General features: G+C 36.3%; 1 protein-coding gene across 7 annotated transcripts in view; it reads left to right on the top strand.

Moving 5' to 3' along the window:
* Positions 1 to 12,314, top strand: part of CEP170 (centrosomal protein 170) — an 87,305-nt gene that overhangs the window by 17,658 nt on the left and 57,333 nt on the right. For 6 of the 7 annotated variants that reach the window (XM_052695664.1, XM_052695655.1, XM_052695649.1 and 3 more), the window contains exons 2-3: positions 3,987 to 4,132; positions 8,895 to 8,984. In XM_052695664.1, the coding sequence (XP_052551624.1) occupies positions 4,028 to 4,132; positions 8,895 to 8,984 (195 nt within the window). In that variant the 5' untranslated portion in view covers positions 3,987 to 4,027. Of the gene's footprint in view, positions 1 to 3,986; positions 4,133 to 7,219; positions 7,422 to 8,894; positions 8,985 to 12,314 lie in introns of those variants that run through there. The other variant, XM_052695631.1, reaches the window with a different exon arrangement.

The raw sequence follows: 12,314 nt of genomic DNA, 5'->3' as shown, positions 1-12,314 counted from the left end.
TGTTGCAATGGAAGTCTGAGAAACAGACATTCATGGTACATAGAATGAAACACTGCTTTGGATGATCGAGTCTCAGTAATTATGTTTCCTGTGGTAAAGATTACAATCCAGTGCCACCAGGTATCAAAGGCTAGGAAAGTGTTTAAAATTCATTTTGCTGGGGAGGAAATCCTAATGAGTTTGGTGAGTACCTCAGCTAAAAGAGTTATCTGTCCTGTAGCAGTGCAGGTCCATCCGGGCCACAATCCTGTTGCCCATGAGCACAGGCTTCATGAGGAAAGGAGTGTGTTAGCTATGGTGATATCAAGTGACAACTCCCTAGAGCCTTACTCCTGACTCAGGCAGCTCCTGAACCAGAAATGGGATCGTTGCATTTAAATGGCATAATTATTTTTCTCTTCCTTGAATGCTTATTGCATACTGACCCAGCATAACCTTTTAGTATCCATAATGTCTCATTGCAAGAATTATCATGACCTAAAATTGCCTTGAGTAAAGAGCTACTTCTGATAACCATTTTGCATCTGTCCTGTAGTAATTCAGTTTGGTATCTCCCAGACAGTGAGCAATCATTCATCCCCTTATTGTTCAGAATCTTTCCACTGCAGTCAGAATACTTAATACAGCAGTATATATAAAACATTAAGCTTTCATGAACTTTTCAGGCTTCAGTGTAATTGTCCATATATTGTCTATGTTGATTGCTCCAAAAGTAATGCCTCCTACAACACGTACAAGGAGCTCAGTAACACTATTGGATAGAGCAAATTCTCAGCTACGAAAGTATTTTTCAATATAGTCACCATCAATGAACAAGAACCTGCATGCTGCACTTTGGTCAGTGGAGGTGACCCACGTTTGCTGTCTCCACTGCTGAAACGCATCATGCTCTGCCTCACTGTACTCCCATTCGCTGTTTGGACTCCAGAAACATGCAGGAAGTGTTATTGAATGTCAGCAGGTGCCAATTTTCCCCGTTGCAGGGTGAAATTAAATCCCAAACCTTTGATTCAGATGCCATTGTGCCAGACTACCCTATGCTGCCATCTGTCACATGGCAACAGTGTGTAATGGAATGTTGGCGGGGAGCTTCAACCTCTACTGCCGTAGCACCAGCATCCACCCCTGTTGTCGAGGCCGACATACTAAAGTAGGAGGCATTGCTTTCAGAGCAGCTCTTGTAACTAAGGAGAAGCACCGTTTCATATAAAAATTTCAGTGCACTTACTTTGATATTAATAAATAACTGTTGCTACTGTATCTTATAATTTCAGTCACTTTTGCCATGTGCAATTTCAGCCAAGCTTTTTTGATCAAAGGCGTTGGTTTATTCTAATGAATACTTGAAACTTAAATATGTATCTGGGTTGATGATTTGTCACAGTAGCAGCAAGCACTGTTGGAAAAGAACAACAGTATTAGCTTTGATAGAAATGGTGATGGACTTTTAACTACGAATGTGCTGCCAAGCTGTGTGGCAATGATTACTCCGTATAATTTCTTTTTTATTTACTTATTTTCAGATAGCTTAGTTTAATGTGCTTGTTGTCGAGCTTTGCCATTTGTTGGAGGTTTAAGGTAGCTTAGTAGCTGGTGACCTACTTGTCTGTTTTAAAAGTAAAAATAGTTCTTTTCTTGACAGTCTGTGTAAACAAATGTATAGTATGTGATTATGAACTTTTCAAAATAGCATATATGTTTGTACATATACACATACACTTAAAGTTCATAATATATGAGGTTTGGTATGAATTTGCGGTCAGTGTTGGGTGACCCCATGGTGTAAATGGTATTTTAATAAACAGATGGGAGACTTAACGGGTAGTAAAATATGAACTAAATGAAGAGCTTTTATATTGACCAGTATGCTTGTTTTCAGATACCCATATAATTTGCTTGTTAAAAGTGGAAATTTGGACTAGCAATCTTCAGTACTTTTTTTTTCTACAAAAGAATGCAAGGATATAATTTAACTTTTTATTTTCTAGTTTTAAACTAGATTATATTAAAAATAAAAAGTTTAATTTCCTTGAGGGCTATTGAATACACTACTGTAATTATTAATGTACTTACAAGGGATCTAGATGTATTTAAATACGCTTTGGGGATGTTATTCTTGTAGATGCAATTTGTTATTGAAAAGTACAGTGTAGATGGTTCACCGTTTCTTCCATTGAGCTGGAGAGCATGAATTAGGCATTGGCTTCATGTGAAGAATCTCTTGTAATACAGCTGTGAGAAGGTAATCCCACCTGATATTGTGTATATGAAAACACACTCCTGCAAATACCAGTGTATACTTTTAATGAAATAAATCTTTAACACATTCAATCCTGTAATTTCTTTCATTTGAATTCCATTTTTTAAATTGTTTTCACAGTTTTGCTGGTTCATTTCAGCACTTCTATTGCAAGTTGTAGACTTAACTGAGGCCTATTGTGTCACTTTTAGATGCAGTTTTGACTTTTGTTGTTCTTTATGTGCATTCATGATTTACAGTCTCTCCTTGATGACAGTTTGCCTAATGGGGCAATGGTGGTGACTTATTCAGTGCTTACACATTAGCCTAGTTTTGAGAACCTTGAAGCATCCTTGTTAGAATGAAGATTATGCTGAAATCTGCTATAAGTTTACATCTATTTGGAGTACTGTTGCTCAACTCAATTTCACTAAATGACACAAATGAAAGAAGTACCAGGTGTTTGATACTGAGAAGGAATACAGATTGGTTGCTTTCTATATTCTTTACCTTCTCTTAACAAATAGGGAGCAATAATGAATGAATGGTATGATTATTTTGTGTTACTTTTTCTTAAAGAGACATTTGCAATGCTTAAAGTCTGTCCCAAGTTTCAACCATTGAATTACTCTAGAGAGCACTTTTAATTGTGCTTTTGTTCAGCGTCAAGTTGGCCATATTATGTGAAGGACTTTTCCATAGACTAGTATACATTTATCAACTTTTCAATCTTTTGCTTCATCTTGTGTTTTTTATAGCTTTTTAAATGATTGTATTCTTATTTCTGTCTATCACTGTCTGTCATTTTGTCAGTTGGTGAGTTAAGCCAGAGCTCTATGCAGAAAAGGCTGCACCACTGATGTTCATCAATACTTAGTAAACATTTCTGGAAACCAAATACTGTATGTGAGCACAGGGAGGTGCTGCTGCAGATTGTTACAAGCACAGCATGCAGGCTCTTGTTCATCACTGGTGAAAATGCACAGCTAGTGGTGGTGACCGTTGAAAAACAGTGTTTTGTTGCTGAGAGTTTGCTCTATCAACTAGTATTATTGTGCTCTCTGTATCGGTTGTAGTTTCCACGGAAGTAAATAGGAGGCATTACTTTTGGAGTGCCTATGTATTATAGGAATGCTGCTTTCTGGTTTGTTGCTCACAATTAATTTCTGAATTGTTCATCTTGGTCCATATTGTTTACAATTGAAAATGTGTTTTGCTGAATTTCCAAGATAAAATTTTTTCCCAAGAACATCTAACAGTAAATAGGATGAAAAAATCGGGTGCTGTGCAGAGAAGTTAAGCTTAAAATAGAATAAATTTGAAGTAGTTCTTTTTCACTGGAAAATATGCACACCACGCATGCACATTGCTGTCTCTTGTGTTTGCCATGCTGTTTATTGACTGTGATAGCAAACCATTTATGTAGCAATTATCTCAATAATAAGTGGTTAAATGTTAAAAGCTTTCTGACAGCTTGATGTATGACTGGCATTAGCCCTATGCTCATTTGTTTTGAAGAAGCTTACCTCTGATTGCCTCATTGCATGAAGCAGAGCATCAGGACTGTGGAAGTCTGTAGCCTGTCCAGTTGCTTCCTCCAGTTGCTGGCATCAGTGCCTGCTACTGAGAGATGCTGTATTTTCAGAGGCTTTATGTATTCTGCTTGCAGTGTTTGCTGAGTAGGAACTGTAGCTAAAAATAATCAAAATGACTTTCTGTGTTCCTCTTTCTTTCTGTCTTGCTGCAGGATGACGTAGCTTTGCCAAGGATTTATCAGCTAAGCAGAAAATGAGCTTAACATCCTGGTTTTTGGTGAGCAGTGGAGGCACCCGCCATCGGCTGCCACGGGAAATGATTTTTGTTGGAAGAGATGACTGTGAGCTGATGTTACAGGTAATTGCATCAGCCTTCCATGTGCAGCTGCTTAAATCTTGAATGAGTTTAATGCTGTGCATGAAAATGAGATTTGCCAGATGTTGGGTGGGGTGATAGTTTTGATTTATCTGTTGTGTTCATACAGAAAGTTAGAGTATATTGCCATCAATCATACACTTACTGTCGAAGTGTTGAGGATCACATTTTCTTTATAGAAATTTCATACTGAATGCAAGAATAGAAGGCTGGAGAAATTTTGCAATATGATGAGTAAAAAATCAGCTGCACCCTTAATACGTGATAACGTTACATGCACCGGATGCTTTTGAAAAGAGCTTTCTTTTTTCTTGTAATCTAATTTAGTCACATGATTTGATGTAACTCTGTCTCCGTGTCCTGATCTCCTTGTACAAAGGCAATGAAATCAGTAGAAAAGCTATTTCCTGTATCTCTAAGGAATTTGAATGACTCAATCTCAGTAATGATTCCGGTTCAACTGTAAAAATACGAGTCTGTCAGTTGAATACTTCAGTAGCTTCCTCAACTTGTGAGTCACTTTGGGGAACTCTTAGAGATGTGTAACTGTATTGCTGTGCAGCCATACGGCAGGCACTCTGCTTTATCAGAGCTGTAGTCCTCTGAGCTGCTTTCCAGTGTATGTAGTTTTTAATGGTGAATGCTGTTATTTTGGGGAACCCTTGTCTTTGATTAATGTAGAACTCTTATGATGATTAAACTTTCATATTCTCAGTGATTTCTACGATTCAGTAACATATTTACTTTTGAATTCTTAGTTGTCAGGAATTGTATATGTAGCCATTAATAGCCAAATTGGAATCCTGTTTGCAAGTGAAGTGTCTAGAAACCTATTTTTTATTTGTATTACTGAGAGTGTAATTTCAGTACAAAGTCATGTCAACCTCAAAACATATCCAAAGGGTTTGTTGGTGGTAGAAATGCTTTGTCTCTTATAAAGTTGAAAATACTCTCAATTTATCTTACAAACAAAATAAGAACAGGCAGTATGAGGTCTTGGGGATTTGTGCATGAAGTATTTGTTTTCAGAAGGAAAAAAAAATAAAGGAAAAAAAGCAAAAATAAGGTGGCAAAAAGAAATAAAAATAAAAATTGCAATTGGTTCCTATACAGGATGTTATAATTAAAAAAATATTCTGGCATAGATCATGAAACTGAGAGCAAAGTTGGCTTTTTTGAGATGGGGAGTGAGATGGTGTTTTTACACGTTATATAGGCTTTTTTTTTTTGTTGCTCACAAGTTGGAAAAATGTAAAAGTTTTAACAGTTTAAAGGTAGTAATATGCTTCAAATAATTTATGTTAGTAAGGCAATTACGGAAGCTGATTCTCACCTCCCCTTCCCAACAGTACATGTTATTTCCTGTTTAATCTATACAGTTTTTCTTGCCAGGTAAAATAACAGAGTTGCAATGAGAGAAGAATGTGACTGATTAGCTACAAACTTTGTATTAAAATACATGTGTGTGTTTTCAGTTAGTGCTAATTAAGTAAAATCATAATTATTACAATAATTTTATGTTGATTGCAACTGGTAGTGTTAGTTTTATTATTTTGAATGTAAAATTTTTGATCAGTCTGATGTTAGAGATGCAGATTTCATTCCTAGGTGCTAGATGAAGTGGAATGAATTTCTTAAAGACAGAGATTTCTCAGCACTTTGTCTTTTTATTAAGTGCTTTTTCTTTAATTATCATTCCTAATACTACCATCTCTACTTCTGTGCCCTCTTTTATCATACCTTTTAGCCTTTTAATATTCACCTGGATTGGCTGACTGCAAGTCTCAGCAGTAGTAGGGCAGCTCAATCTCTCACTCAAAAAAGTGATTTGGAGATATGCTTTATATAATATGTACTGCAGCAAATCATTTTATCCGAGTTCAAAAGACTAAAAATTCTGTTGGTAGAATGATGGAATGATTTGAGTTGGAAGGAACCATGCAGATCATCTAGTTCTAGTCCCCCTGCTAAAAGGCAGGGACACCTCCCCTTAAACCAGGTTGCTCAAAGCCCCATCCTGTCTGGCCTTGGTTGCTTCCATGGAGGGGGCATTCACAATCTCTCTGGGCAACCTGGTCCAGTGTCTCTCACTTAAACAAACCTTACTTAACCCTCAGTTAAGTAAGCTTGAGTTCCTTGCTATCCATTTTCCTTAAATCTCTCCATAACTGGAGATTGTGTAATATATTTTCCTCATGCCACATATGTATATATATATAATATATATATATATATATAAATATCATATATATACACAGACACACACACACACACACATATATATATATATATGTATGTGGTGTATTGTGGTTTTGCAGTTTTCTCATTAGTAAATAACGTACTTCAATGGTCCCTATCTGTAACTGAGCAGTCTTTAGAGTGAAGCTTATTGCTTGAGCATTTAATATTTTGTTACAAAACTTCAGTCATCAACACTTCCAAAAGCAGCTGCCTGCTGGGTGGATATTGTGAACAGAGTCCAGTCATTCATGGATGTTATTGTCTGTTGACTTTAGAGGTAGTTAAAAAGAATCAAGAGGCCCTGTGATTTCAAGAATATTCTGTGTAGCCTGCTGTTAGGTCTACATGCCAGCATGAATGTGATACCACATTGCTGAAGGGGGAGGAACCCACCAAAGGAGAAGCTCATAATGTGTTCTTGTTCTGTATGTATAGCTCTTTGTGCAGGACCTTCCATTCCACTTCTGACAACTTGGTTGTTCTCTTACTGCAAAGCATGTGGACAATGCATGATAAAGAAAGTGGCTTTTAATGCTTTTATTCATACTCTTGTCAGAAAGCGTGTTACAGTAGCCTTATTAGAGAGCATTTTCACTCTGTCTTGTGTTTTATAGAATTAGACCTCAGGTCATGCCTACCCACTATTCGTGTAGTGGGGGTTTTATTCATGTCTGGGAATATAGATTTACTTCTCATAGTAAACTCCTATCTTCGTAATATATTTTGTAAATATTCTAAAACAAACTTGAAAGGTGGCCCCGTGTGAGCCTCGTGAGGTTCAACATAGCAAAGTACAAGGTTTTGCACTTGGGTCAGACTAATCCCAGGTACATGTACAGACTGGGAGAAGAACTCCTTGAGAGTAGTCCTGTGGAGAAGGACCTGGGCATCCTGGTGGATGAAAATCTGAACATGAGCCAACAGTGTGCTCTTGCAGCTCAGAAGGCCAATGGATCCTGGGCTCTATCAGAAGAGCAGAGGTGTGGCCAGCAGGGAAAGGGAGATGATTGTCCCTCTCTACTCTGCCGTTGTGAGTACTGCATCCAGGAAAGATGTGGAGCTGTTGGAGGGGATCCAGTGGGAAGCCATGAAGATGATCAGAGGGCTGGAGCACCTCCCCTGCTAAGACTGAGGGAGCTGGGCTTGTTCAGCCTGGAAGAGAGAGGGCTGCGAGGAGACTTCACTGAAGCCTTCGAGTATTTAAAAGGGGTTTATGTAAAGGAGGGGAATCAACTCTTTACAAGGATAGGCAGTGATAGGATAAGGGGGAATGGTTAAAAGCTCAAGGAGGGAAGGTTTAGATTGGAATCAGGGAAGTTCTTTGCAGAGAGAGTGGAGAGGTGCTGGAACAGGCTGCCCAGAGAGGCCGTGGATGCTCCATCCCTGGAGGTGTTCAAGGTTGGATGGGACCCTGAGCAGCTTGGTCTCATATTAGATCTGGAGGTGGGTAGCCCTGTCTGTAGCACTGGGATTGAAATTTGATGATCCTTGCGGCCCCTTCTAACCCAAGCCATTCTGTGATTCTGTGGTATGCAGTGACACGTAAAGGTAATATAATAATTGTTTAATAAAGTAATATATAGTTGAAAAAAATAATTATTAAAAGTTGAGTGAAAGCATTTCCTCAGAAGCTATGATTGCATGGCCTGATGCCTTGGTCTTGCTAATGCTTTTATGACCTGGGATCCTTAAAACTGGCAAACTGAGGTACAAGTACAGGAATGAGCCTAGAAGTCATTGTCAGTGCTATATAGGTCTGGGAATTTGGATCTTAGGGAGATGGTTTTCTCAGAGAAAATAGCAACAAGGTTTGTTCCTAATTTATTGTTCACATTTGGAAGCAAGTTTTATTTAAAAAAAAGAAAAAGAATTACTGAAATACTTATAGAAGGAAATGAAAAATTAAAGAAACAAATTAGAGACTGGGAATAGGAACTCAGGAACCACTTAGACATTTAGCAAAGAGGTTATAGATAATTTGTTCATAAAGTTAAGATCAAGTAGGAAAAAAATGAACGTTTGTATACTGTGGTAAGAATCCCAGACAACATAATGAAGGGTTTAGAAATGCATGACAGGAAACTGCACATTTTAGAGAGAACAGCTATACCAGAGAACTATAATCATGTTTTGATATAAGCATGCAGTTAAAGGGAGAAAGAGCAAGAGAGAAGTAAAGGTGAAATTGATGATGCAAGATTAAACATCAATAATAGCATGGGGAAAAGAGAAAGAAATTTTTTTGATAAGATATGGCTGGATGTAACTTAGAGTCACATTTGAGGAAACATTAAAAAAAATTATTATGAATTTTATGATTCTGCTATGAATACACAGATCTCAATGTGGTTAGAGATCAAGTTAGTGGGGGATTAATTATTTTATGTATAATTAGAAAGAATGCATGAAAATGTTATTTCTTAGTTAGTTATTTCTTAGAGTAATCCAATTTTGTTCTCTTTTGATCTGTTTTTGAAATACTTTTTTATTCTTGTTATTTTAGTCACGAAGTGTGGACAAGCAACACGCTGTACTTAACTATGAACCTTCTACAGATGAACACTTAGTGAAGGATTTAGGTAGCTTGAACGGGGTAAGTTAACATTGGAAACTTTTCTTTTGAACAAATAGACAGTGAATTAACAAGCTTTAATTAATATTTTCTTCATGCAAGTTTTAAAAAGAGGGAAATGTCTGGAAAAAAAAAAAGTGGTTTTGTGGAGCATCAATTACAGGACTGAAATAAAGTCCTTTAGTGAAGAAGGCTTGGCAATAGAAAAAAAATATCTCAGAAGAGTACAAAGATATATTTAACTCTTCTGTATTTCAGAAACATAGAAACAAACACTCTTAAATTGATTATATACTTAATTTTTTAAAGACATTTTAATCTCTATAATTTTTCTGTAAGAAATGGATTTCTATTTCACAGTATTCCTTACTATCCTTTTATCATACAGATAAGAATGTTACTGTACTCTGTATGTGAAAACAGATTTTAAGTATACAATAGCTGTGTTGCATGTAAGCATACTTGTATTTTATATTGGCATATTCTTTCTCAATATCCTTGTGTCACTTTTTGAAGCTCTTTCAGTATTTCTTGGAGCTGTTTAGAGATGGTGGTTATGGTGGGTATTTTCTCTGTCTATGTCATGAATGTGTGTTGAGTACACAGTATTGTGAGTTCATCTCTTTATCAGGAACTTACTAAATATTGATTTCAGTCAATATTACCAAATGTTTAAAAAGATGTGAGGAAGAAATGTCTCCTAATACTGATTTCCAACTTGGCATTTGGTCTTGAAGTGCTTTTCAAAATAAATTCTCAGTCTGCCTTTATTATTTTTTTGTATTTTAAGATACAGACCTTTAGATATCTTCAGGTGCCTCAGCCTTCCAAAGAGTCAGAGCCTCAACTCCATCTGAAAGCAGTGTGACTTCTGAAGTGTTTGGATTTCCTTTGAATAGTTACATGCAGATGAGAACTTTGCTCCTTAAATATTTAATATACTTCTGTATTTTGAAAGTCAGTGCACTGTTTCAGGGAAGTGATCAAAATGAATTCAGCTCATAGTAATTTCTTGTCGTCACTTGATTTTATTCCCTAACTTTGTTACTCTTGTAATCAATAGGTATACTTCATTTTCATCATCTTCTCACAAAATTTGAGTTTAATTAAAAAAAAAAAAAAGTGTTTTCACCTCTCTTCACTTCTGGTAAAGAACTTTCAGTTATTTGATTCCCTTGATCTGATTCATTCTCATGTTGGAGCTGCCTGTTCCTATGTGGCTGTTTATCCAGAGACATCACAGAAACTCCTTCTTCCCATAGTTCTGGGAATATTAAATCTTAAAAATATAGTCCTTGCTCATTGTCTTCACAGTGCTTCCCTTACTATCTGTTTCTAGTTGTGCTTTGTCTTACATACCTCTGCTTGTTTGGTTTCAGATACAAAATGGTGTATTTCCTCTATACAGCAGAATACTTCAGCAAAGTGGTGTGGCAGAACAATATAGACAATGCCTCTGTATGCTACAATGAACTAATAACTAGGCAATAGGTCTTTTCATCCTGCTATACCATTTGCTCTGAACATTAGATAGCGATATGTGGCTTTGAATGATGTTCAAAATGACAAAGCATAAACTGGGGAGGAGAGTGTGTAGAGATGGAAGTTTAATACAAGATCCCAAATTTCTAGCTCATACTTTCAGACCACTGATCTTTTGTTTTTGATTTTAACTTAACATTTTGGTGGTTAGGTTTCTGTAACTGTACCTCATTGCATAATTCAGCCAACTTGTGTGTGCAAAGGCTGTTTTGAAGCCACCTTTGGAAAATAGTATCTGTTGTTGGGATCAGGGAGAGAGCTACTAAATCCAGTGGTATCTGTGATAAATTACTGAGAAAGCTTCCTTTTGCTGTTGCATTGAATTTTGACTTGTTTTGTCAGATTTAAGTGATGACAGTCTGTAGAAAATGAGAGCTGAATTCTATGAAGAGTTCTTCATCTATATATAGGCCATTTTTTTACTGTAACACAAATAAGACATTCCAAAATCTGACTTTTTTTTTTTTGCTAACTTTAATATTATTGTCTTTTTTTTTTTCTGAGAAATCCTTAGTAGAATGACATTCTGCTTTTCAGGATGTTCTATTTTTTTTTTCTCCTCCTTTTTAATCATTCCAGGGTATATACATCCATTACTCTGCTCCCTTGCTTCATCTCCCCATCTTAACTTTTGTAAGGGATATATGTTCTTTAATCTTTGAAGAAATTTAAAATCAACTTTATGAGTATCTGTTTTTCTCCACTGTCACTGAATCTGCACCATTGTGTTGCTCCTAAGTTTGACAGATAACTTTTTTTTAGCATTGCAGCTAATGCTTTCAGCTGCCACCTTTACTTGCTTAAGAGTGCTCATTTCCTCACTACGCTGAGTGAAACAGCTGAAGTTCTCTCTGGCATTTGAGGATCCAGGTTCTTCAGACACTTTTTATTTTACCCAGTCATTGTTCAGGAGTGGCAGCTTATTTTTGTGCTTCTAGTGAAGAACATAACAGATTGAGAGCCTATTCTGTGGTCAAATGTGCCAGCCTTGAACCTCTGTCTTACTCTTCAGCATCCTTGTGGAAGTTCCAGTTTTATGTTTCTAGACCAGTACTGAAATTCAGGGTGTGCTGAGGATATTCTTTGCATGTCTGGGCTCTCATAATGTTTAATTAGAATAAATATGCATTAAATACTACTTTTAAGTTTTAGGCTTGCTAAACAGTAATTCTTAATTAATTCTTATTTCTTAGAGAGGTTACCTACATTGTAGAATATAGTCAGTTTTATGACCAAGGTGAGCATTAGTAGAAGAAAAGAAAAGAAAAAGAAAAAGAAAAATTGCTATTTATTTAGAAAATTAAAATAAAACAGAAGAGCCCTGTATTATTTGGAGGAAGTAATCCTCTCTGTATTTAGAGACTTGATCTCATGCTGGATATCTCATACTGGATTTATTTAAATGAACAAAACAAGTGTTTAAAGATTCGGATACTTGACTTACTTATTAAATATTTATTTGTTGTGTGCACTCCTAACTTCAAAGTTTTGCTTCAGAAGTGGCAGACTTCAGCTGCTCCAGTTCTTAAAAATACGTAGATTTTGTTTAAATTTTTTCAAGTTTGAATTTGCAGTACCTGCAGCCTTCTGCAGGGTGCTGGTATTTTGAACACCTGAAAATGGCACAAAACAAAGTAAATACCTTTAATCTGGGTGCTCCATGTTCCATCTCCCATCTTCAGAATTCATGCTTAGTCATTCTAAAAAATAAAAATGAGCAGGAAGCTGTAAAATTGATTTTTGTGTGAGGTACAGAAAATAATACAACTGCTAAATAATTCATAAAATATTGCAACAGACTCATCTGAG

Source organism: Tympanuchus pallidicinctus, unplaced genomic scaffold, assembly GCF_026119805.1.
Source record: "Tympanuchus pallidicinctus isolate F22 unplaced genomic scaffold, pur_lepc_1.0 scaffold1, whole genome shotgun sequence".
Taxonomy (NCBI): Eukaryota; Metazoa; Chordata; class Aves; order Galliformes; family Phasianidae; genus Tympanuchus; species Tympanuchus pallidicinctus.
This window is presented reverse-complemented; position numbering and strand designations above follow the sequence as displayed.